Here is a 27,993-nt window from a genome sequence, read left to right as displayed (position 1 = left end):
TCCTGGAAGTCATACTATCAAAATCCTAAATTGAGTGCAGTGATGATAAAGGTTATGTATGGATTTTAAAGTAGTTTAACAAGCTGAAGATCCATCTTTTTTTTTTTTTCTTTTTTTTTTTTTTTCCGTTTGGGAGGCTGCAGCATAAAAGGTCTTGAAGCGAACAATGATGTCATAAGTGCTCAAAGGACAAAAAAGCTCAGTGAGAGCTAGGCATGTAAGACTCCCCATACACGGTTTTGGAAAATCTTCCGTCAAGGAAATATGCCCACTGTGACATAAAGAATTTACATACACAACAGGGAGTTCAAAAGAATATGATTTTTTTTGAAAGACTAAGAATAGGATTTATCATAGTAATGTCAAAGGATTAGACTCTAGGTAAAGACAAAGTCTTACACTTGCATACTGTATTATAGAGTCATTTTTCTTATATTCATGATATTTTCACTGTTCAGGGAGAAAGGATGAAACATGGACTCTGCTTTTCTATTCTTGTAAGCTTTACTATGATTTATTACAGTATTACAAAAGATTACCAATTCAGAATAAGTCTTTTGTTAATAGTATATGACAAAATTGTTTTCATATCAGTCTAACAATGTGAGCTCTTCAAATTGGCAGATTATAAATTGTTTTTATTACAATAAATAAGCAATAAATAAATAGAAGTCTTAACGCAATGATTTTCAGTTTCTCAGGATTTTGTAATGATGCAGGCTGTTCCAAAAACTGAGTTGGGTATTTAGGAGGGGGAATGCTTTAGGAATATTTTTTTTACTATTATTTTTTTATTGTAGATTATGTCGTGATGGCTGAGAAAGACTGCTAAGTGTTTCCTGGGAGAAAAAGAAATACAATATGAGGAATCAACCTTGAAGTTGCACTTTCTGTTCCAGAATTTATCTACTAATAATTCTTATCTTCATCATATTAATGGTTCATTTTTTCCAAGAGAAAAATATGTCTACACACAACACAACTTGCCATTTATTTATCTTTTTTAGGTCCATTAGCTCAAGCTGTATGATACAATTAACTCAGTTTTATATCAGCTGAAATAGGTGTCTCTGTGCTTTTCCAAACCTCTACACTATCTAGAATTATTAGGTGACCTCTTAAGTATATTTTCAGAGCATCATGCAAGGACCTCATTTCTACTGATACATTAATAATGCCTGCATAATTAATGGGTAGGCAGAGCCATTAGAGAAAATATTCTAGCATCTTCATGAAAAAGAAGACCGAAAGAGTTTCAGAACAGGCTGATCCCTGGTATTCAGTATTCAGACATATATATGTTCAAGCCCCTCTATTGCTTAGAACCAGTGGAATTGCAGATAATGCATTGTTTTGGTTGACATCTTTTCTGAGATTCATTAGAGATGCTCAAGGACTTTCTGTTGTGTCTTTGGGTAAAGTGTAGAGGTTATATGGAAAGGAAGGAGTGATTTCAACTGGGTTATTCTATGGATTTAGCTCACTGCACTTCAGACCAGCTCATTGAATTGAGTTGTTGAGAAGAGCTGAAAGGAGCCTCTACTGAGGCCCCCCACCCCCACAAAAGCTCTGCAGGTGAGCTCCCTTCCACTTCACTTGGGAGCAGCTTTTCAGCTGAGATTCTTGTGTTCGAAGATGACTTTGCTACAGATAGTTATTTCTATGAAAACAGTACTTCTCCCAGTACTACTGAAAAGATAACTCTTTTTTGCAAGGGGCTTGAATGGGGTATTCATCAAGTGCCATCTTTTTTTTTTTTTTTTATTAAACCCATCTGTTGTATTCAACAGCTTACTGATCCTGCTTATTAAAGCCCATTTCACTAAGTAAAGAGAATCTGTATTTTAAATGTGAATCTGCTTCATACCTTCACCAGTCTGAGATACAGTTGGCAACCCATCCGATAACAGTGTTGTTAAAGGAATACATGTTTCTTCCTTTCCTTTCTGCTTAACTGTTCAGTATTCAAAATAATTAGCTTCTATATTCAGTTAGCCAAATTATAGTTGTCTAGGTGACTTCTTTATGGGCAAGTGGCTTCCTATTTTAGCTCCTTTTCTGTTCAGTTGCCTTCGCTGTTTAGCAGAAATATGCAGCATCACCTGTTACTTAGTGGTAGAAAACATACTCCTTCTAAATAATAAAGCTGCATTTCTTTTTTACAGCCAATAAAAACAGATAGCACAGAAGCAGATTTGTCCCATACAGACTGCACTCTTTCCTACATTTTTCTTGCAGTTCAGTGAGTCTAAATCTCACTGAGGGAACCCTTTCACTTAGGAGACAATATTTGATTGAATGAAAAGCTAATGACAGCTTTGATCTAGATAAGAAATTGGATTTTCCACAGCAATAATTCAGTCATATCAGCCTGTGACTGGCATTTGCTGTTTGGATTTGCTGTTTAGTCAGATAGTCTTCCTTCCATATGGCTTGAGAGCCACCTCAGTTGACTCAGTCCCACTGCTCCTCCCTTTTTGGCAAGGTCTCTTTGGATTGTGCTACAGCTTGATTTTAATTTACTTTAGCCATATAGAGCTACATTTTGGGGTGTCATTGCTGCTGATGTCATTGTTCTGTTGCACAGAAGGCTGTATTTTGGTCTGAAGCCTGTTTTGTTTGAAGGTTTTTTTTACAGCCTATGAATTTTAGAGGGGGAAGAATCTCTCCTCTGGCAAAAAAATTGGAACAAAAAATGTATCTGTAAATAAACCTCTTGGTTGAGACCTAACATGAAGGCAAACCCTCCATATTCCCTCCTTCTGCCAGGTGTCCCGGTCAGGTGTCGGGGAGACCTAGGCAAGGTGGTTGCTTCTGTGGACATCTGATAGAGCAAAAGAAACAAAGTGGGCAGGCATAAGCTTGTTTGTTTTGCATGTGTACATGCTTTTACACACTTTTTTGTTAAAACGTGCATTTTAAATATGCTTTTCTTTTAAAATGTTTTTATGAGCTGAGAAAGTGCATGCTCAATGCTGCCCATACTCTTCCAGGAGATGAGATAAACAAAAGTGGGAACAAAGCTGTGAAGGTATCTAAAGCAGCTAGTAGGGAACACCCCAGCATAAGGCAGAACTGGTGGGAAGGACAAGGAGAGAGAACAAGAGAAAAGCACACTGCCAGCCAGCTCAGCTTTGCTGGGCCACAGCAAGGCTAGGTACTAGTTTCAGACTGTAAGTGAGAGTTACTGCAAGAACAGAAAAATAACCAGCAGGCCCTAAAGTTTATCTCCTCAGAGGAGAACAACATGAAGTGTTATATTAAGAATTGTTAATTTTTTTAATCTACCTTATTAGTTTTTCTCCCAATCTTTAATAAAATACATGGTTTATTTACTTACTTGATCAGTGTTTGCTACTAATAAAAATGAGCTTTTATCATGACCAAGTTTAGTATAATTTTACTGTTCAACCAATGTAAAAAACAATCGCAAATTCGTAGGAAGAGGAGGCTGAATGCAGTTGTTCCCATTGCACAGATGCTACTGAAATGCACACAATTCTTGCTGCTTTGCACTAATGTTAATGATAGCGTGCAGTGGAGTATCCAGGTCTTTAGAGATGGCTTGTAGTTTTCAGAGGTGTCTTCACTTATTTTTCAGTAGGTGAAATACAGGCATTACGGTTTTGTTAGACACGGACGCCATCTTGTGGCAGAATATTGGTAGTTGTATTAAAATACTCTTAATTTAGATGGAAAAATGAATTCAAATTTGTTGCAATATTTCCAGTATTATTTGTAGTACCATCATAAATTGAAACATGATCAAAATATACATACATTCTGACAATATCGGCTGAGCCTGTAGCAGAATATTAATTCCTAAAGAAAAAAACACCGATGCTGAAATGTGTTAGGGCAGTGAGAAAAGTGTGATAATGTTTTCTGCTAATAAGAAGCCAATTTACATTTAAAAAACATCTTTATTTATAGAAAAAATACAAATGGAAAGGATGATTACGTCACAGTGAAGGGGTTAAATTCCTCATATATTCTGTCTTACAATTAAAATTTGATAATCCAACAGGATGAGACATACTGACTAGATGAATCAAACTGATTAATACTATTCATATTTATCTTTTCTTTTGCAGTGCAATTTTCTCATTTATACTAGTGATTTGGAAGTGTTGCAAATATATGACCTCTGAAAATAAAATATCCAGGCTAACAATATCGCAATTAAGATTTGTCAGCAAGACATACAAGGGTTCTAAACAGTCTAAATACTAACAAAGTTTAAATTAATAACTTTTAGATTTAGATTAAAATTTAAAGATTAGATTCTATTATTAAAGTGGTGGTGGTTGGTTTGAAAGAGGAAAATAATTGGTGCATTGAATCCAGAAGAAAAACAGTAGCTAAAAAATAAGTATGCACAGGTGGACTTGAAGAAAGAGATGCATCTATTGCACGTTGTTGGAGCTGTAGGGAAATTGCACAGCTGTGATAGCCTGTGTAATCCCAAACTGATATGTGTGAATATCAAGCAGTCAGCTTTCTCCCAGAATTGTGTGATTCACTGCACCTTGCCAGATACTTTGAGCCTTTAACAGGAAAGTCATAGTTTAGCATTTAGAGAAATTTTTGGTGTGTTGTATGACATGGATTGCAATATAGCAGCAAGTAACAGAAGACTATATTGGCATATTATTTCAGTAGAAACACAGTTATGAAAGTTCAACTCTGCTATTGCTCTAACTTCTAAATATTAGGTTAGTCTTATTTAGCATTCTGGAAAGAAATGAGTGTTTATAGTTTAAGATACATGACTAAGGAATGGCACAAATACATCTGGTTTACTATCTGTACCTTCACTACAAGAACTCAGTGTAATAAATAAAATTTCAAAGCAATATATTTTAAAATTTCTATGAAGAAATGCTCCTTTTTCCAAATTTGATGGTAACCTGAAAAAAAAACATTACCATGATAGAAGGCAACAAATCCAATATATCCTGGAAACAGATTAGATATTCACATGTGGCAACGCTGAAATCTGCTATGACATTCACAAGGATAAACAGCATTCACTGAGAATACAAAAGTCAGAATTCATTAGAAGCAAACCTGAAAGTAAGAAGAATTTTCTTACTGTCTGAGCATTATAACAATCTATTATGCTTTCATCTGCTATTATTACTGGATGCAGAGTAATCCATATATCATGGAATGATTCATAAGATTTTGATTAAATATAGCAAATAATTCCTAGTGTTTAAAGTATGTAGAAATATGATTCTATGTTAATTATGGTATGTGCAAACAACTGAAGTCCTTAGAAACCTACACGGACCAGTCTATAATTCTTCACAGCTATATTTTCACTCTCTCACTATTCCATGGAAGAAATGTTCACTTTTAGGAAGCAAGGACATTGCTATTACACTTTGTTTTAGTAAAGAGATTTCAAAGTAACAAATAAATAAGCAGTCTTATCCCTGTCTGGTATCCCTGTTACTTGTTCATCCAACTATATCACAAATATTCACATCTTTCAACAAGAAAGAAGATAAATTAGGCTGTTGCCAGTGGTTCTATCAAGTGAACACTTTATTTTGCCACTTAAAACGAAGTTCTTCTGAAAGATCACTTCTGCCACTCTTCTGCAAATAGCGAGACAGGAGCTGCTGTTTATTAGCTGACCTCGGAAGGGTCTTTTTCCAGCTGCAAAGCAGCTCATAGATCTGGTGTGTTAAATTATCAGGGCACTTCAGCCTAACAAGCTGAAGTACGCTCCGCCAAACAGGTAAGCATAAAGCAAGCAATGATGTATTATCTTCTGCAAGCTCTTCTGCAAGCCAATATAGGAGGTTGTCCCATAGGGCCTCTGAAGGACAAAAATTAGTAAATTAAGAGCATTATTCTTCTGCTATGAAAATCATTCTCTCTTTTGCAAAGCTTTCTAAAGCTGGAGACTGAGTGGGTGAACTCCCCAGCTAAATAAGTTTCTTCACTTTAATAGAAACATGATCACTTCTAATGCTGTTTTTGGCAACTGCATGAAAGTTAAGAGCAGATTCAGCAACAACCTATAACATTTGTTTGGAACTGTATGGGGAACGGTAGCAATAAAATAAAAGGGTTTTGGTATTTCCTATAACTGATACACCAGTTAAACTGGAGCTTTCCATTACAAACAGAATCTCCTTACACAGAAAATTATATGCTGTTCAAGCAACTCAGCACAACATTATCTTACAAGAGTTTTTGAATTTTCTGGTAAATAAATAACAGATCACTTTTGTATTTCTTTGAATGTCTTTTAACACATTAACTACCTTGGTTCCTGAATTTTAAAATGTCAGTTACAGCTGAAACAAATCTTGGCATTTAGAAGAAGTAAATAGCAAATATAACTATTATTGATATTGATATGAATATGTTTTGTATATGTTCTTACCTGATGAATCAGAAGAAATTATTTTCATGCTTTGTGGGCGGTTGATCAACTTCTTATGCTATCAAAGAAAGTATGTTGAGGAAAGAGAAATGGCTAAATGAATAAGCAATGAGAACATCGGAGTGGATTGCAGTAGATGAGCATTTGATTTTACCTACACAGAGGATTTGTGTCATTACTGAAACCAGTTAACACCATGATCAGTATAGAGCTACTAAAAAAATGAAACTAAGTCTCTTTACACCACATGGATGTGTATTGCATCTTATTAAAAAGCTTATAATTTATGCAATTTTATATATGTTTGATCAATGGCATTACACCAACATTATTACGTATAGAAACTGAGCGTATAGAAAATCTGTATGGAACCTTTGTACATGAAATGGATTCTGATTTTGAATACTGCATTAACTTTGCCTTGCTGTCCCTGTGTTCTTATTACAACTGTGTGCATACCATACTGTTTCAAGGAAAATAACTCTTTCTAGGTATGCAATAGCTGGTTTTAGGTGTAGAAATCGTACTATGTTTGTAGCTATATTTATTCAACTTTTAAAAATCACTAAAAATCATCAGAATTGAAAAGACAAGTACCGTTAGAATGTGGTATTCTTTCCCTTTCTTCATCTGAAGACTGGAGAGAAATGAAAAAATACTTTGTCCTTTTCCCCTATGACTGAGAAAGAGGAAAGTCTTCTGGTCTTTACTGTTGTTTCCTACTCCATACTCAAAAAGAAATTACTTACATAATCTCTGAGCACACAAAGAGATTAATTAGTATCAAGTGAAGTTCAGCTCTTTTCTTTTTTTTTTTTTTTTGCTAATAGCTGTAATTGTTCTCTTTTACTTTTTCACACAGATTCAGTTGTATTGCCTGGCTGTTTATGCACAGTTTTCACTGTGAGACTTGCTCCAGGTTTATCTGCTGAGCTTCTGTTATCCATTTGCGAATTAAGAACATAAAACTCTGACAGGATAAATCATTATCCTTTTCCTGCTATGCATACTGAGCCAGAGCCCTGCTGAGCTTATCTGAAATACTTTTATAAAATAGATTTTATATTTTGTTCAATACTTGGAGTGTTTTGTATGTCCTGAGCTATATGTCCAAAAGCTCAATATAATCATAACTGTTACCTATTTAGCTGTGAATTAATTCATTAGGCCTGTACTCAAGTCATCATAGTAGGGGGTTTCAGTCTGCATGATGCACACAGTATGCGCTGCTTGGCAGTGCAAAACCATCCTGTGCTGCACTCATCTCGAGATCGGAATCTACCTCATCTTGCATGCTTCTACAGCAATTCTGTCACTGGACATGCCCTAGCATGAAGATAGTGTAAGGTTGCTAAAAAAACCTTTTAAAATAAAGGGAATATAAAGCTCTTCCAGAAGGGGGCATTGTTTTTCTTCCAAGACAGTTTCTTTGGCTTCATTTAATTATGCATTTATATTTAAACTTATTTTCTTTCATAAATGAGAATTTAGCACCTCAAAGGTCTGTATGAGATTTTCAAAGTTATTGTAATGAACTCAATTACCCATGCAGTGACTTTAATCTGAACTACTTTATGCTACTTAATGTTAAAATAGTAGTAAAAATGATAAGAATTGAAAATGAGTATTGTCTAGAAATAGTGTAATAATATACAATGCATTAGATCTAAAACATTAAATCTGCCTTTAAAAATTAAATATCTGTGGTGAAGCGCTAAATTCACCCACAGTTCAGCTGCACTGGCACATAGTCCCACTGTTCTGGCTGACAGTGTAAGTAAAATACTCTTAGCAGTCAAAGCAGTTTTCTAGTCTGGAAGGCCCTTCAATTAGCTAAGCAACTGCCTTTCTGAAGCAGAGGATCACATGCTATTTTGCTGTTAGACAGTCATTAGACATAAAACTTCAGCAGAATAGTAATTTGATAATGCTTGTATGTATTACAACAATCTCTTTTTGCAAAGCATTCTGATTTCAGCCAGTAATACTGAAGTGCACTGTCAAATGGACCTCTAAGACATGACCAGACTCTAGCAGCATATCAAACAGGACAGACAGAGGAGAAATTATCCTTTTAAAATCTTTAGCCCAGTTTCACATAAATACAACTGCTTAGAAATCAGTAGAAATATTGCTGAGTGCACACACATGCTTGACATCAGAACCTAATCCACTGTATTAAACTTGCGTTGAAAATAACTGATTTGAACAACCAGAGTTTTCTAATGCTGAAAAAATGAAAGCTTAAGAAATAGGAATTGTTAGTGAAGGTCAGCTTGCTTCTATGTAAGTGTAGCATGCTTAAACTAAAAACTGATATGAATGGTTGCATACCAAGTAAACAGCTGCTGCTTTTACTGCTGTCAGAAATATATTTGTAAGAGTGGATAACGTGGGCAAATACATCAAAAAAAGGCTTATAATCTATATAGTTACTCTCTTCTCTCCACAATTCAAGAGTAATTTTGGTGGGAATTGTACAGAAATGAGTGAAAATGTAGTCAGAATGGCTGCCTTAAAAAGACTCCATCTGTCTTTGTCACAACCAAAACCAGGCATTGTGGATGGTTCTAACTTTATCCTCACACACACACAAAAAAAAAAAAAAAAAAAAAAAAGGAAAAAGGAAAAAAGCTGAAATTCCATTTCATTTTGCTGAGAAAATTTCCATTTTTACTGACAACACTAGTGTGTGTGATCTCATGTGAATTAAAACTAACCTGTTAACATGGTTAAACTAAATTTAAGATATTTATTAACTAAACAAATCAGCAGAAATGTAAATAGTCTTTGCTGTTCTTGCCCTCCATTTACTGCTATTCTGGGGATTTTGAATGAGCCATGAACAGCTCCCCCAGCATAGTGGGAGCAGGCGAGAAGTCTATCAACAACATTACAACGTACAGTCAACTAGTTCACACTTAAGACATGAAAGCCTTACTGTGACAACTGGAATTCTGTAAATTAGCTGCCTTAGTGTGAGCAATGCTATAAACAACCCAGCATTATCAGTAGGTCAGATTTGAACAGGGAACATTATGTTTTGATATTCTTGCAAGATTTGTGGCACCTTAATTGCTGTACTGTAGTAGTATACATGTGATATAAACTAGCAAAATTAAAGGATCATTGCTTGACTGTATGTCTGCGCACACAAATGTGGTCAGATAGTTCTCAGGTGCTTTGGCATCAGCATATGACTAATTTCGGACAGTACCAGTCTTGGTTCATATTATATGAACATTAACACAAGACTTTGACTTTAATGAAGTGGTAAATAGCAGTTGCTTTTGACAGACGGCTGGTGTAGTTGTTTGTATAATTAGTGCATTAAATTTCTCCCTAGCTGTGTTTCTTGTCTGATTTTAACTACTTGCTTCTATTTCTTTGATTCATCAGAAAGCCCGCCTAAATGTGAAGATATATCTGATTCAAATATATTGATAAGATCATGGATAGTAAATACAGGATAAAAGTTCTCATGTTAATTTTTACCGTCAGTGCTTTCATCATCATTAATAATTTTAGAACACATAATCAAATACAGTAAATAATTAGAATTTCCTTTTCATTGCTCTGGCATTTAATTTCATCTGGATCATTATGTTTAATACATAGTTCTGTCTTTCTTTCAGTTGATTCCTCTTTCTAGCTCAAACACATTTTTAAGTGCTGCAAATATCCTGTGAAAATGAGTTCACCTGCTTATTTTTGTAAGTAAAAAGTATGTTCTTTTATATTTACTGGATACACCTGCCGCTTATCAATATAATTGTTCTTACATCCTGTGAAAGGAGGATATAGTAATTCCTTTTTCAGTTCCTCCATAATACTTGTTAATATTTACAATATTTCAAAACTGTCTGAAGTGTTGTAATCAATGTATTGTCTCTCTACCTAGAACCACTCCACGCTTCGATCACCATCTTTCTTTTGCCTGCTTCCAAATCCTCTTTCTAAGTTCCGTGACCAGAACTACAAAGTGCAGTCACGACGTGGATGCTGTAGTACTGAGTATTTTGTACTGTCATCAGATTTTTCACTTAATTATTCAAAAGTTTCTGATGAATATGTTAGCATATCTGTTTGAGACTTTACTAATAATCACCTTCCCTTGAGAAAACCAACGAGTTTTCTTATTCTATTTTCCTTATCTTTCAGCCAGCAAACAAGGTGAAAGGGAGTACTTATTGTTCCTAAAATTTCTGTGAGCTTTTTCAGTATGGAATTCAAGATTTACTTGGCTGGAAGAAGGCATGAAGAGCAAATGAGTGAGCAACATTACAACTTTGTGTTAATGAATGTTACATATAACATTGTGTGGGTGAAATTCCGATTCGCCTTGAATATTTTTATACCAGTAGTAAGAAATGTTGTATTTAATTTACTGATTATTCACTAATGTCAAATAACCAGCTTCATTGATGTTTTATAATTCTTCAAAAAAATGGTAACCGGACTAGCTAAATTCATAGAATCATAGAATCATAGAATAGTAAGGGTTGGAAAGGACCTTAAGATCATCTAGTTCCAACCCTCCTGCCATGGGCAGGGACACCTCGCCCTAAACCATGTCGCCCAAGGCTCTGTCCAACCTGGCCTTGAACACAGCCAGGGATGGAGCATCCACAACCTCCCTGGGCAATCCATTCCAGTGCTTCACCACCCTCACTGTAAAGAACTTCTTCCTTATATCTAATCTAAACTTCCCCTGTTTAAGTTTGAAGCCATTACCCCTTGTCCTACCACTACTAAGGTAAGTCCCTAAGGAAGAGTCCCTCCCCAGCATCCTTGTAGGCCCCCTTCAGATACTGGAAGGCTGCTATGAGGTCTCCACGCAGCCTTCTCTTCTCCAGGCTGAAAAGCCCCAACTCTCTCAGCCTGTCTTCATACGGGAGGTGCTCCAGCCCCCTTATCATCCTCATGGCCCCCTCTGGACTTGCTCCAACAGCTCCCTGTCCTTCTTCTGTTCAGGACACCAGAACTGTACACAGTACTCCAAGTGAGGTCTTACAAGAGCAGAGTAGAGGGGCAGGATCACCTCCTTCAACCTGCTGGTCACGCTTCTTTTGATGCAACCCAGGATACGGTTGGCTTTCTGGACTGCAAGCGTACACTGCTGGCTCATGTTAAGCTTCTCGTCAACCAACACCCCAAGTCCTTCTCTGCAGGGCTGCTCTGAATTTCTTCTCCGCCCAACCTGTAGCAGTGCTGGGGCTGCCCCGACCCAGGTGTAGGAACTTACACTTGGCTTGGTTAGACTTCATAAGGTTGGCATCAGCCCACCTCACAAGCGTGTCAAGGTCCCTCTAGATGGCATCCCTTCCCTCCAGCATATCAACCGAACCACACAACTTGGTGTTGTCCGCAAACTTGCTGAGGGTGCGCTCAATCCCACTGTCCATGTCGCCAACAAAGATGTTGAACAAGACCAGTCCCAACACCGATCCCTGAGGGACACCACTCGTTACAGGTTTCCAACTGGACGTCGAGCCATTTACCACAACTCTTTGCATGCGGCCATCGAGCCAGTTCTTTATCCACCAAGTGGTCCATCTATCAAATTGATGTCTCTCCAATTTAGAGACAAGGATGTCGTGTGGGACAGTGTCAAACACTTTGCACAAGTCCAGGTAGATGATGTCAACTGATCTGCCCCTGTCCATCAGTTCCATGGCTCCATCATAGAAGGCCACCAAATTGGTCAGGCAGGATTTCCCCTTAGTGAAACCATGTTGGCTGTCACCAACCACCTCGTTGTTTTTCATGTGCCTTAGCATGTTTTCCAGGAGAAACTGTTCCAAGATTTTGCCAGGCACAGAGGTGAGGCTGACTGGTCTGTAGCTCCCTGGGTCTTCTGCCTTCCCCTTCTTGAAAATGGGGGTTATATTACCCTTCTTTCAGTCATCGGGAACTTCACCTGACTACCACGATTTTTCAAATATGATGGACAGTGGTTTAGCAACTTCATTCACCAGATCCTTCAGAACCCACGGATGGATTTCATCAGGTCCCGTGGACTTGTGCATGTTCAGGTTCTTAAGATGGTCTCGAACCTGATCCTCTCCTACAGTGGGCCTAAGGTCTTCATTCTCACAGTCCCTGCATCTGCTTTCCAAGACTTGGGTGGTGTGGTCAGAGCATTTGCTAATGAAGACTGAGGCAAAGAAGTCATTAAGAACCTCAGCCTTCTCCAAATTCATGGTAGCCAGTTCTCTCAATAGCTTCCGGAGAGGGCCCATGTTGTCCCTAGTCTGTCTTTTGTTTGCTACGTACCTATAGAATCGTCATTATCAAGGAATATTTCTTCTCTATTAAAAAATCTGATTTTAGGCAATATCAATTTTAAATTCTTACAGTAGGTGGATGAAAGATAGATCAAAAAGTAGGAGGCTTCACCAGCTATAGCAACGTAGAACATTTTGTGTACTAAAATGACATGCAATATAATGGGAGATGTTATTTTGATGCTATTTTTCATACTATAGATTGGTATATCATTCTGTATAAGACAGAAGATACAAATCACATAATGAAAAAGTTATAAATATGCAAATGTTTTCAAGCACTTTGATCATTATTTGGCCCAATATTTGCATTTAACGAAGATTCTGACTCCTTTGAAATGCACCTCTTAAAATATATTTACCAGAAGTAAAAGAAAAATTATTTGTAAGATGCTGCAATATTGATTTTCTGAAGTCATATTATAACTCTCTCTCTCTCTAAGCAGACTTTTTGTGCATCAAACTGGGTTCCTCTGTGCTTGAACTGATTCAGTTGAAAGTCACTACTCAAAAAGAGATGTAGAGAAAATGTTCCCAAAGGCTATATATATTATATATTCTCACACACTTACACAGACTGACCAGACTTCAAGATCTCAGCCACATTTACAAAGAGAAAATGTGGCCCTCAATTTAGTAGGAGAAAAGAAGTAGTCAGAATTATTTGTTTTGAAAATTCCAAACAGAACATCAGGGACTAATACATATAGCAGTAGACCATATATATGCCAACCCAAATCTAAGACACTTGATAATTACCTTTATGGTATAAGACAAATGCAGTTCAATCCTTTAAATCATACTCTTACTTTGCAGTAAAATTAAATAAAGTGGGAAAATGGGATGGAAGCTAGGCAGGTGGATAGAAGAAAACTAACCAATGCCTAGAGTATGCCACAGATTGACTGATTCATTTATTTATTTTTATACATCCCAATGGAACTCGGGAGTTCATATTTCTCTCTCTGTGAATACTGCACATGGAATGCTAGCGCTGTGGAAAAGCAAAGTAGATGAAAACGTGATTCTCAAAAGAAAACTTACATCTTGTATGGAGTTTGTCACTAAAATTTTCTGCAGTTAACTGTTCTTTATTTTTACTTGGGAGAACAGAGATGAGAGAGAAATCAAGAGTATGCTTGTGAAATAAAAGATGTATTTGTAAGTGATAGCTTAAGGAAGAGTGAAGTCAATTAAATTCAGAAAGAGAGAGATGCTACAGCTTGTCACCAGAGATTTAGACCTAATGTTACTGCACATATTTTGATATCACAATGTATGCAAATTTGATAGCAGTAGTCTAGAGGCAGCATTTTGTGCAATATAGGGTGCTAATACCTAGGCTCTTCAAAAAGATTACAATGAGATTTCATTGCAGTAATATTAAAGATTAATTTATGTAGTGATACTTTTCACTAGAGATGGAGATAATTGCCCACACGGCTTTATTGTAGAGGCTTATCAGGCACAATAGGAGAATCAGGTGATAGGAGAAAGATAGTTTACATGAGCCATTTAATGCTCCTAAGATTTGCAATTCTGCACTCCCAAGACAAGGATACAAGAAGTATATAACTGAAATGTAAGTAATAATTTCTCAGGGCCATATCATCTTCAGAGAACAAGTGGGTGAAAAATTTCTGCTAAACACTTTTTTATCCATGCTCATGCTTGGATGAGGATCCTTTCCACCGGCTAAGAGGGTGTTTGTATGTTGCTGATGGATCAGAACTGCTCCATCAGTGACTCGTTTGTGTATCTAAAGCAAAAAATGTGTCAAGATCATTTTGTCCAATAAACATGCTGTAAGGGGAAAAAAGGAAATATCTCTAACATTATCAAGTGAGAAACCCACCTTTGGTAATGTTAGTGCTAATTTACACAGTGGAGACTGGTGTTGATATTCGCCATAAGGCAAGGGTTGTTCCCATTTCTTGGTTATCATCTCTCTGGTAATTTTATAAAACACTGCTGTTCCTTTGTAATGAGGTGAACTGTGGTTACCAAATTCACTCACTTCTTTAATCTGAAGCTCCAGCCTGGGCTTTCTTTGTGAATGAAAGATCAGCCTGTAGACTTTTCCAAAATCTTTCCCATTCTCTGCAGTCCATACAAAGATAAAAAAAATAAGTGTACACTGTATTTAATGTGTGGCATCTAAAATAATTCATTAGGGAGAGTCAAATAGAGCTATCACATAACATTTGATTGTTCTTTATCATTATTACTTTATATTAAACATTCAATGTTCAAACATTCCTGCCTGCCTGCTTCAGTAACTGAAATGTCTTCATGGTTAGCTGTCTTAGCCCTGAGTTGTTGGCATAAGGAATAAGCGGTGAAGGCTGCGCTACAAACTGAAAAGAACACAGAAGGAGATAAAGGACATAACACAGAGAGAAATAAAACCAAAATGGTGCTGTGAATGGAATTAGAAGTGTATGCTTTCTGGTTATTCAGGAGGGAAATCTGTCTATCTGTAACAACAAAATGAACGAAGGCAGAGAAGTAGGTACATTTTTAGGATTTGTAATTCCATTTTATTTGGTACACCTATATACACTACCCTTTGCATATATGGCATTCCTTAGGGGCTGGAGTCTTCTCTGATTGAAAAATAATCTTTTCTTTAGGGTAAATGGAGTTCTGAATGGGAGAGTTTATGTACAAAATGTTCAAAGGGACAAATACGTATTTATACATTCTTTCCAAAACTGGCAGAAAAGACTAGAGATGATTTCAGGTGAAAACTTTTCTGAGGCTTATCTTTTACCTTTAAGCAAATCTCTGAATGTCAGAGAGTCAGCCACTGCATGGAATTTTCGAGGCTGCTAATGGAAACAGCATAACAACTCTCTCTCATCACCTCAATTCATAGTTCAATTCACAAAAAGCAATGTTTTGCCCTGGATTTCAGTCTTTAATCTCACTCACCTTAAGTGAATTTACACAGATGAAATAGCAGTCTTGTTTCTTTTTGTTTGGAATCTGTTTAATTCCTATCAAATATTCTGTAATTTAAAAAGCCATTGGTGGAATCCTGCCCTTTTGTAATAAAAGATAAAATACTAGCAGTTTCCAAGGGACCAGGTTTCGCAGAATGGCAGAAGCTGGAAGAGATCTCTGAAGATACCTTGTCCAACCCCCCTGCTCAAAGCAGGATCACCTAGAGCAGGTTGCTCAAGATCTTGTTCAACTAGTATTTTTCAGTCGGAGTACTTTCCCATGTAGATCCATGAGCCTGTTGTTTACAAGAAATAAAACACTGAAATAGCTACATGTGCTGTGACTAACCACAATCTACTAGTGTATTCAGTATTTCCGAATAACTGAGGTGATTGATAATGTTCATGCAGGTGCATGAATTAATTACTTTACCTGAAGCACAAATATTTCCACTAAATCTAAAATGAATCTGATCTCCTTCTTTTAGTGGGAACTGCTGCGTAGGTTCCGGGGGACCAAAGTAGCCCTCCTCATGAAGATTTTGAAGTTCACAGGTCAATTCTTTGGATGCAGACAGCAAAACTACTATTTTGTATGGGTTTTCTTGTTTCCGATGCAGTATCACATTAGCCATTGTATTACAAACAGCTTCTTCCAGAGCCTGAGCAAAAAGGAGTAGATATGTGTTTTCCAAGAGGAATGAAAGGCGAATGACCACAAAGCTGTAAATTTAAAAAAAAAAAAAAAAGGCAAGAAAATAAATAAATAGCTCTATCTTAAATCATTTTATCAACTGCTAACAATTTATTATGCAAAATAGTATCGTTTTCAATGGACCCTTTGCTACCCCTTTTTCATTCTTGTTTCCAACAAGTGAAAGGGTGGTAATTTGCCTGCTTCTGTAGTGTAGAGTATATTGACTCTGTATCTATGAATTCACATACATACGAATTTTAGATGAAAGTAAGATAAAATTTCCTAATAAGAAATTAAAAAAAGTCATACGGTTTGGTAGTTTGAAAGCTAAATCACATTTTCAAATTAAGATTACTATCTGCATTTCCTGGTTCAAGTTTTGTATATATTACATTGTGCACAGTCTATAGATGAAAAAATATTTTTAAAAATATATATGTTCTGTAATTATGAGTTACAAATCTAAATGATCTCATACTGAAAAGTGGAAGAAAAAGATACTGGAGAGTTAATAATTGATAGGGGGTGATTTTTTAACTCTACTAATTTCCACTGATCTGTATACTTAGAAGTAAATATTTTTGCAAATTAAACTTTATTACATTATTCATACATTACCTTTCTAAATGCTCATTGAGTCCAAATGATACAAGCCCATTCCGTGCATTCTGGATAATAACATCATCAAGCACCTTCCACCCCTCTTCTTTGTTTCTGTATCCTAATAATTTCAAAGTATCACTGATATTCTCCTCGTTTTTTCTCACAGAAGCACTCACAGCCCTGGAAAGCCAAGGAATTACAAGAAAAAATATAATGAGAAAAGGGTCATGCAGAAAGAATAAGCTTGTATTTGTAGCTGTGCTTTCTCTTCTGCGTTCCTTGATGACTACATGTATTTTTCCCACCTTGCTGAAAATCTACACTCCAGAGGATGTAAGTGATGGAACAATACTCCAGAGTATATAAATTATATAATTGTTAAGAGACTTTTTTTTTCCTCAATTCTCCAAAACAGGAAAAAAAGGAAAACAAAACTTTTCTATCTAAATTAATATAATCTATCATTTAATATCACACACAGTAATGATTATGGATTGGGTTTGAGTAATCTATCAAGATTTAGATTCTCTAGACGTAGATATCTGAAAACAATCAAACAAACAAAACCACCTTTTCTTCCAGAAGCAAATATTGTTCAATGACCACAAAGGAATTTAGAAAATAAGACATGACTGCTATCCATTATCTCTTTCAACAGAGAAAATAAAAGTAGCTTCTCTTCAAATCAGGTGATTACATTGATATCACGCTCAGAATCAAGCAACTGCGATATGACATGCTTGGTCTAATTTATTCTAATGAATGAAACACAAGGAGTTTTTTACAGAAGCCCAGAACCCTCCTCTCACTCACACCTATCAGTTCTTACACCGGATGTGAATAAACCTTCCACCTTAAGTGCACACGCTATACACAATCCAAAGAAGAAAATACTCCAGACAGGACAGCCTAAGCATTTCTCAAGCATATAGCCTCAGTCCATGTGCAAATACAGGAAAATATTGGCATCATTTTCTACGGAATTTGTATAGAAATAAGCAATCAAGTCTCTTTATGGATGTGCTTTGACTGAGAATCTAAAATGTCATTTAGACTGGTATTAAGAACATCAAGGTACTGCCACAAAATAAAATTTTGTGGCGGTATTCATTTCCTTCTGGTACAGGAAATGAAATCTGAATCTTCTATAAAGTGACATGGGCACCCTTCCTAAATCTGAAGTTTGTGATAAAGATGGATGTCTGGTCTAAGAGACCAGTGTGAGTGTAGGGCTATTTAAAACATGATCAGAGGAGTTTTTCAGAATTGGGAAGCTAGAACATTGTCTGCCTTCTCCATCTGTATTTTGCGTATTTTCAAGACCATAATAATCTTGGCATGTAGATGAATTTTGAAAAAGATACTGTTTAGCACAGTAGGAATAAGCTAATTCTTTAATGACCTAAAGTAGAAGTATTTCAAAGCTGACTCTTGTCCTAGGCTAGTCCCTGCCAAGAAGTCCCAGTAAGCCTTTCTGAACCAGGAGTTGCCCAAAGTAGCAGAACTACGAGGACAAGAATCAAATGGTAGGTTCAGATTGATTTTTTTTCCTCTGCATGAGATGGTAAACATACCTTCCCCCCCCCCGACTGTCAAAGTACATTAGATCAGTTTTGGCCCTTTTTTTACACCAAAAAGTTTTATTCCTATACCCGTGTGCATGATGGATAAATTTTAGTGAACTGTCAGTTAACAAATGAAATGTTGAGATTTTTCTTTAGGAGTCCCCATGTTTTAACGTGGGGTTTTTTAAGACATTCCAAAAGGTCTAAGTTTTAGAAATTTTGTAGTGAGTGCTTTGGAAAAATCTGGGCCTTTATCTAACATGGCAGTTACCACAAAACTGACACACTCCAAACCATTGTGTCATAACTTGTGATTGAGGTAGCCATTGGAATGTGTGGAAGTAGAGATCAGAAAATTCAAAGGCCAGGGTAGCCAAACCGCCAGCTGGTAAAATAATGGTCACAGCAGCTTTGAGTTGTGATTATTCTCTATGTTCTGTGTTTGGCTTTGGTGAAAATTGATGACCATTTTTTGCTGAAAAAAACCCATGCATTTTTAATACTGGCTCCTGCTAGAAATACAGTAGTCAGCATATTTAAAGAATTATACATCAAATGCTATATGAATTTTCCTGGTGAAGCTATAGCATGAGAATTTTGGGGATTTGCTCTAGTGTGTCTAACAATGTTTCTATGTATAGCAGACTATATTAAGGAACTAACACATTTTTAACACAAAAAATTATTCATCAGCAACTGTCAAAAAGAATTCATTTTAGTGTTTTGAAAATGCTGAATTTGTGGTGAAGTCGTTCTTACCGAGGATGGTATGCCGTAGCAACCCTCTTTACGGTAGCACTAATGGCTCTCGCGTGTTCTGTCTCATCTCCTTGCCTCTTTTTTTCTGGGTTTGGAGGACAGGGTAGAGTAACAGTGACTGAGCTGTTAAACGGTTGGACTGAAGGATGCTGTACATAAACCAGTGCACTAGTAGCTACCACTGAGCGGTACATATCATGTCTTGCTTTCAATGTTGAAATCAATGATGACTCAATTGGCTGAATCTAAATACGGAAAGCAATTGTACAATTGATTTGTAAATGAATAAAACTTTTCTTATATGCCTATTTTTTGTTTTTACAAACTTATTTATCTTTTGGAATTGGATCAGACTATCACAGCAGCTTTAGGCTCTTCTCTATAATCCAGGAAAAACCCTACCAAAGTATTGGCACTTTACATAATGCACAACCGAGTGCTTTAAAGTCATAAAAAACTGGAACCTTTACTGACAAAAATATTTTGACTGTTTTGCTCCTGATTTGAACTCAAGTTTTGAAACTTCTTAGCTCCCTCAGATTTTTATCACTTTCTGAGATTTTTCAAATCTGTATTTTTTCCCTGTTAATTTTACATTCTCTGTATCTCAGACTCCATGTTTTTATGGGGGTAGAAGCACATTATAATTGAAGCAAATTTCGAGGTTATTCTCAGCCTAAGAGGTAACAAAACCTTCTGTTGCACTGCCTGGTACAAATGATGAAGGTCAGGTTAGAAAAATTGTTCCATTAACTTGAACACTAGGCCAAGCAGTTGAAGTTTGGAGTTGATTCACATGTCATTATTGAAAACAACTGTATTTTATGAAGTATATTAAACAAAGGTTCTTCTTTTTAGCTAGAGATATCGTTGACTACTGACGAAATTATGTGGTTTTAGCAAAGGTGACAGGAAATCATTTGCTGTGTATACAGGATGTGGAGCTGTAGCTACTTTTCACAGACCTCTAGTGATGGAACAGGTTGCTCTTTAACATTATTGGCATCCTTGCCTCAGAGCTGATCAGATAACAGACTTATGGAACAAGTATTGCATTTTTCAAGCTCACCTTTAACTGTATAGGTGCTGGAGAACTGAACGTTTCAGGATGGTAACAGAAAGAGATTCTAGAATCCACGTTCAGCTTTTGTGAGAGTCCTACCTTTGGAACAGTAAATGTTTCTTTCTTTAAGCATGATAACACAGAAAAAACACCCAGCTGATAAATTTTCACTTCTGCAAAGGTTTCCTGCATAAAGAAAATGTGGGGTTAAGAGTATACTGGAGGGAAAGAAAGCTGTGTTCCACAGTGGATAAGGCAACATTATTCATAGAGCAAGATGTGAAATGAAAATAATTTGAATATTATTGCCACCTGGATGCCCAGTTATCTGGTGAACTCAAGTCATCATGTGTTGTCATTAATATTGCATATTGGGGTGAAACGAAATAAGCTCATAAACTGGGTGATGAATCTGGCCCAATCCAGTTCTTCTCCATTTAAAAAAAGAACCATCCTGTGTTTCTTTGAGATGGAGTTTGGACTCATATGCGCAGAATCACACTATTTCTCTGTGTTCTGAATGCAAAATAATCTCCCTTACATTTTTACTTTTATCAACTAATGCAATGTATTATTCTTATTTAGAAAAAATCATGAACCATTACTCAATCATAATTATTATGGGATCGAGCACTTGTCTTAACATTAAGAGTGAAAAAAAGGACCACATTAAGAGTGAGAAAAAGGACCTTTTTAAATACTAGGTTTCAAATAGAATTAGTTCTTGAGTAAGCAGGAAGAAAAGTTCAATTTAAGTTCAATTGAATTGCCCCATATTGGGCAATACAGTTTAATAATGACAACTTTACTAGTATAACTCCACAGAAGCTTAACTGGGAATCTGGAATGATGTTTTAACAATGCTTAGATGAGAGGTTACCAACCTTATGGTTTCCTTGATATCTCTCCAAAGAAACAGGAGTTAAGTAGTCTGACTGAAAGTTCACATCAGTCACCTCACCATAATCTCCCAATAATTTCCTCTGAAGCATGAAGTAAATGGGATTGCTATGTTTATAGGGAAAGGGATTGTTTTCTCATAATCAGAGCATTCAATACTGATGACATTGCTGACCAGCTCCTCAGAATCATCCACCACCAAGGAACTAGTATCATTGACTATTTTACACTTCAGATTCTCCAGAGCAGTTGCAGGGGCTTTAATAAAACAAGCTACTTCATGTTTGTTCGTACCACTCTCTTCCACTAGAAATCTGGAGAAAAAGAATATAAAATATTATTCTTTGTATTTTGGGTGGGGTGGTGTATTGTATTTTTAATCACTTTACAATAATGATGTGCTACATTAAAGCATAAGCAGATCATTCATAAAAATGTTTATGAATAGATGCAAAAATCATGAAAATTTTAATGTTCATCTTGTTGCAAAACAGCTTACAAATTATAAAAATTACTAACTGGGGGCCTTTCCTACTGATTTCAAACAATTTAGGAGTTATTGACTTTACTGGCTGTGACTCAGTCCCTCTTTGACATGAAAAAAAAAAACAACCAATCAAATAGAAAGTTACAGTTTATTTTAGACCAAATGGAAGATCTTAATTGTGCATGCTATTACATGCATAGCCAGTAGTTGTTCAGTACATGCATATTGAGTCTCTGGGCCCACAGATGTTTATATGTGTGCTAATAAGTAATATTATGTACATCTGTTCCTATAAAGAAGAATATGTGCTTACTCTTTGTTCATCCAGTGCCTAGATTTTTGTACTTCTGAATCACTCATAGAAGGATTCACAGCAGTATGATCACAGGTTTGTGCTGAAGATGGGAAGGTAATTGGGTCATTTCTACTAATCTTATTATTTGTTCCAATTTTACTGCCTTCCATTTGCTCTGTCAGATTATGTTCTTCACTTTCTACCCCTTTTGAAGTTTCTTTGACTACTACATTTTTTTCCTGTTCAAAAAGATTCATGGCAGCTTCATCATAAATGTCTTTCAATGTCCCAGATAGTATGCCTTCCCAACTGCTTGTAAGAGCATCTTGAAAAGCCAGTTCTGGAGACTTTGGAGTAACAGCACTACCTCCATGAGGTTTATCCTTTTCATCGCAATCTTTTTTCTCTGTAACAGATTTCATTAGCAGTCTGTGTTCACCATCTTCCTTTTTCATTGGAGGTTCTCTGCTAATATCTTGTTCTTGAGCAGATATGCTTTCAGCTAATGATGGAACATCTTTTCCCACAGTTTTAGTTTCCCTTGGTTGGATTTGATAAACATTCTGACTTTCCATCTCATTCAGGGAAGTTCTTTGTGATTGCTGACTGGGAGTAGAAGGTCCTTGCACAGACTCTGTTGCTTCTCCTTCAGAACAACACACATCTGTTCCTCTAGAAGCACTTCGAGCAGTCTGGATCTGAGAAACATCATCTTGTTTGCAGCTAGCAGCATAAAGTTTATTTTCTGCCTCTTGGAGGTGTGAGACTGTATTTATCAAACAATCCTTCACGTTCTGCATACAATCTATAATTCGATTGTACTCTGAAGCAAGAATAGGTAACCAATTGAATTTTGCCACGAAAGCTAGCCAAAAAGATGAAAACTTATACACATACCTAATGAATTCCACTCAATTCCATAGTGCCATTCAATACATGAAGCGCAATATATATCCTGACTTCCATTTAATATTTTCTGCATTTACTGCTACTCAATTTGAGTCAATTTCTGAAGAATTAAGTATGGACATGTACATTTGTGTACTTGTCCAAGTACAACCATGTATTTGGTTGTACCACTGAGGGACCTCTGATGAACACCTTTCTAATGATTAGAAACAATCAATCTAAAGTATGGAATTAATAAATAATAGTCAAATCAATTTGTAAAGAGCTTTGAAACTGAACATTAATTATATATATTTCCTAAAATTTAATCCTGCAAGATTCTAATGTATGGGTCTCCGACAAAACTGGGCTCAATATCAAACATGCTTAACAGCTTTGAATTAATTTTTGCTACAGAGAATACAAGATAACACAAAACCACAATACAATACTGAAGTTCAGCAGTTTCTAGCATCCAGTTATGCGAATGGTGGGGGTTGCTCATGCATGTAACTAAAATTACTTGGTGAAGGATGCACAAAAAGCACACAATCATTATGTGCCACTCATGTAAGATTTTCCCTTTAACCTATTTATTTTCTGATCTCTCATTTTTCTTGTCTTATGCCTTTTGTTAGAAATCCTTCCAGATATTCTCTCCAAGGATTTCAGATGTATTACTTTCAGTTTTCCCCTCACCTTATGCTGTCACTCTCTATAACTAGAACTGTGTCTTCATTAGTCAGGTATATTGCAAACCTCTCAGGAAATTTCTTGCTTATTTCTGTTTGTTGCATGAGATCCTGGAAAGCTTTGCTTTGGAGGTTAAAGCCAGTAGAAGTCAATACAAATAAGAAAATTGTACAGAATGAAACACAGTATGGTGTGTTTTCCACTTACAGTGGGCAGGGACCCACAAGGGAAGGACAACAGAAAGGGCTGATACAAGTCTTACGGGAAACCACTGGCTTACATTCACTTTTTTTAATGTCATATGAGGTAAATCAGTATCTCAAGGTTTTCAGCTTGGAAAATAACTTTATTGAGTAAGAATGTCATCGCACATCAATGTGTGATGTTATATGATCTAGATAGGCTTTTCACTTTCGTCTTCATTTGCATCTGATTATTTAAACCTACAAAGAGCGTGGTTCACATTTAAGTTTTTTCTTGTTGAACTCAGTCTAAAAATTATTCATTTGCAATACTTTCTCAGTTCCCAAATGACTTGATATTGGATTTTGACTGTATTGGGGGGGGGGGGGGGGGGGAAGAAAAAAAGGCAGACACATTTTAATATATTTTTTCTACTGGTAGTTCAAAGGAAAATGTAAGTTTGTTCTAAGGTACTGCTGCTCTTCCATGAGCACTTTTAAAAGAGTGAAGGAGAACTTCTAAATAGTTTAACAGAGCTGACATATAAAGCAAAAGGATTTGAAATAATATGGGTTCATTTGCATAAAAGGTTTTAAAAGACCACTTTCCAGTCTCACTGAAAGGCAAAGTTCAAGCTTTGGCAAAACTGCCAAAATTAACCTGCTTCCTCCCTGAATTTTGCATTCTCTAAACAAAGCAAAGAATCAAACAAAACAAAAACAAATTATACAGCTGTTTAAACTTCCCTAAAATAAAATTTGAAGTTAACAAGGTCATTCAAAGCAATGGCATTTTTCTATGCCATGAATGTGACTTTTCTAATACTGCAGTGCTTGAAGCCAAGCAAAAACATGGCCTTGTAACTTTACACTACCAAACTGTGTCACATGAAAACACGGTTTTTGCATTCTGTTACAAGGTTAACCTCAAAATAAGCCTTCTTTTGTGTTACCCCCTGGCACCATAGCTTTTCTAACACTTTGCTTTCTGTGCTTTTTTGATGTTTGATAAAACAGCTTTAGAATACAGTGGCAGTTTATATGCAAATGTCTTCAAACTATTTTGCTGACTGTTTTATGGGACAGTGTCAGTTGAGGAAAAATAGTTTTTTGGAAAGAGGATGATAGTGAATTCTTAGAAATCTGAAATAAAACAAAAAGGAAAAAGTAAAATCACATATGGCATGAGGCCAACAGGGCAAAGTTAGCTTGATCTTGAAGCCTGGAAAGAGGTCCTTTTTATACAAAAATGTTGGTTTACTATTGCAGACACTTTTTAAATCTGAAGAACAAAGACTCATAAACACAGGCATAGCTAAAGATTTCTGCCTGGAGGCTCTGCCTATGCATCATGCTGTTAGACCATTATTAAAGGCAGAAATGTTAGTTTTCTGCTTTGATGAATGCTTGTTAAGATGTTGTTCCTGAGGAAAGACAGTCGTTCAGATGTGGTCCTTACAATAAATAACACCATTGTTATATCCACGCAAGAAATTAAATTCCATGTGTTTACCTGTGCACTAAGATGGCAGAAGTCTTCTTTTTAGTGTCATTTCTTTTATTATGTTCTTACTTGTAGAGGACTATAGACTACGTATATTGGGTTTACTCGATGAGAGGCTGCAAGGTGGCCTCTGCTATGGGAGGACAGGGCTGCACCATGCTAGACACAGATGGTTCCAGCCGTGTCCACAGCAGATCTGCTGCAGGACTGAGGTGAGCCTGTCAGCAAAGCTGGTGCTGCCTCTGTGAAAAGACATTTAAGAAAGGGCAAAATCACCAGAGAACAGTGAGGAATGAAGAAAGAAGTACGAGAAACAGTCCTGTGAACACCAGGGCTGGAGAAGAAGGAAGGAGGGTGCTCCAGGCACAGAGCAGAGATTCCCCTGCAGCCCATGGGGAAGACCGTGGTAAAGCAGCTTGTCCCATGGAGAGGACAAGCAGATGTCCTCTCTGCAGCCTCTCCTGTGCAGGACCCCACACTGGAGCAGGTGGATATTCCCTGAAGGAACTGCAGCCTTTGGAGAGCCCAGCTTTTCCTGACAGGAACTGTGGGCTGCAGGGAGGACCCACAGTGGAGCATGGAAAAATGTGAGGAGGAAGGAGTAGCAAAAGGAAACTGTTATGGATTTCCTGCAACCTCTGTTGGCCATACCCCTGCAATCCTTGGAAGGAGAAGGAGTGAGAGGAGCTGGGAATGAAGGAGTGAAGGTGAGCCTGGAAAAAAGGAGGAGTGGTAGAAAAGTGTTTGAATTTTTTGCCTTTGTTTCTCAATATCCAAATCAGTTTCAATTGTCAATAAATTAAATTATTTTTTTCCCTAAGTTGAGTCCATTTTGCCCATGATGGTAAGTGATTTCCCTGTCTTTATACTGACTTGTGAGCTTTTCTGTCTTATTTTCTCCCCCTGGCCTGTTGAGAAGGGGGAGTAAATTGTTGGGTGGGTATCTGTCCAAGATAAACCCACCAAAGTACAATACATATAAAACTTTGAAACAATTCTGCTTAGTTCGTTGTTTTGCTTTGTTTTTCCTCACATAATGAGAATCATAATCTCATATTGAAGCTCCTGTAATAGACTTGAAACCAGTGTGATACAACTGTGAATTAATTTGGTCTAATGACTGACCAAGTACTGAAATGCTAACAGATGAAAAGTAAGGTCCCAAAGCATCATCACACGATGGAACTTAGCACCCAGTATACCCAGTCCACTCTGTTTACAGGTAAATCCCTCCATACTTGCCTGGACTTGCAGTCAATTCCTTGTGTTTGTCATGGAGAGCAATCAGCAAGTGGTAAGTGTGTTGGATACTTCCTGTGACATTCTCCAGCTGCTGGCTGAGAGATCTGCTCAGGTCTTTTGTTAAAGAGATCAGTCCAAGCACATACTGCACTATACCTTCATTGTCCAGATCACTTTTCAGAAGCGCATCTCTTGCTAGCAAGTTGAGGTGCCAGATTTTTTCCAGGAGTTGGCCTGATTTGCCTGCAGGTATAATCTTATCTTCAGCCATTTCCATTTTATGTTCAGAATATACTACTGCAATTCTTTTTTCTGCTCAAACACTTCCACAGGGTGTTGTCTTTAGTTCAGACTACTGCACTGTTAGTGTTTGTAGCCTAACAGCATTTTTAAAAGTACTGTATTCCACACACACTTGGTGACAAGTCAAACTCTAGCTCAGAAACTCTGAGTTGATGTTGACTATTAAAAAGTTACTAGGTGACAGAAAGGAGTGGCTACCCTGTAACTACGGGCAAGGATTGCTGGGAGACACCATTGTATACCATCCACCTTTAAGGAAGGTTATGTAACTCGGTTATGTAGCAGTGACTTAAATTTCAGGAGCTCTGAGTGATTTCTCACTTCAGTGGCTGTAAATGATCAGTACCTGTGAAATCAAGCTGAACTGTGAATTTGGAATTACATAGTCACCAGCAACAAGGAAGTGTTTTCACTGCAAGCTAACATTAAAAGCTATAGGTCACTTGATAACATTTTCTGACAACCATATTTCATTAGTTGGGACAAATCCAATGCACTGTGCAGTCTGGGTGAGGTATTTGAACTATATGTAGGTTTCACCAATATAAGAATGTACACATCGAATTTTGTCATTATCAGAAATATTTATTAGCAATACACAATTACAGAAACTTGAATTATTTTCTGGGGTTTATTTATACAGTGGGAAGAAATGGAAAGAAAAAGCAGTAACAGCTAAAAGTTCAAATAACTAATGACTGAAATTTTGTCTGACACTTCGGAAATTGAGAAGCAAACTTAAGAGAAAAAAATGAGCTTATTAAATGTAACTGCAGCATGAAGAATCGACTGTATGGGGTTCACAAGGAAAAAGCACTGTCCTCAAGAGTACCACCATGCAAGTGGGCAGCACTGCTTTCACAATCACATGCTCCTGGAGACAACCTGGGAGGAAGCAGGGACAGTGTCTGACAGGGCTGCTGTGCTGTTGTCTTCAGTGCATGAACTTGGATCACTGATACCTCAATGGCAGTGTTTGCAATGATTTCCATTTCGTCCAGCAAGCTCAGGAAAAGAAGCCTCACCAGGACAGCAGTGAAAACAAGTGGAGGAACAGCACTGATACTCTCTTAACTGATGCTAGTTCACATCATGCTGTGCTAGGGGAAGACAGGCCTGACACCCTCATTAGCAGAGTTCAGTACTGGGGTAAATCTGAAGTATCACATAAGCCAAA

At 36.9% G+C, this 27,993-nt stretch overlaps 1 protein-coding gene across 1 annotated transcript; it reads right to left on the bottom strand.

Moving 5' to 3' along the window:
* Positions 1-5,364: 5,364 nt before the first annotated feature.
* Positions 5,365-26,790, bottom strand: DTHD1 (death domain containing 1). The gene is given in 11 exon segments (XM_030492793.1): positions 5,365-5,830; positions 6,404-6,461; positions 14,546-14,790; positions 16,069-16,358; positions 16,951-17,115; positions 19,260-19,504; positions 20,329-20,508; positions 21,207-21,280; positions 21,283-21,536; positions 22,023-22,869; positions 26,514-26,790. Coding segments are annotated over 11 exon segments (2,925 nt in total). The 3' UTR covers positions 5,365-5,540.
* Positions 26,791-27,993: the final 1,203 nt, after the last annotated feature.

The sequence above is a fragment of the Strigops habroptila genome, chromosome 7, assembly GCF_004027225.2.
Source record: "Strigops habroptila isolate Jane chromosome 7, bStrHab1.2.pri, whole genome shotgun sequence".
NCBI lineage: Eukaryota > Metazoa > Chordata > Aves > Psittaciformes > Psittacidae > Strigops > Strigops habroptila.
Note: the sequence above shows the minus strand (reverse complement) of the source record. Positions and strands in the feature narration are given on the sequence as shown.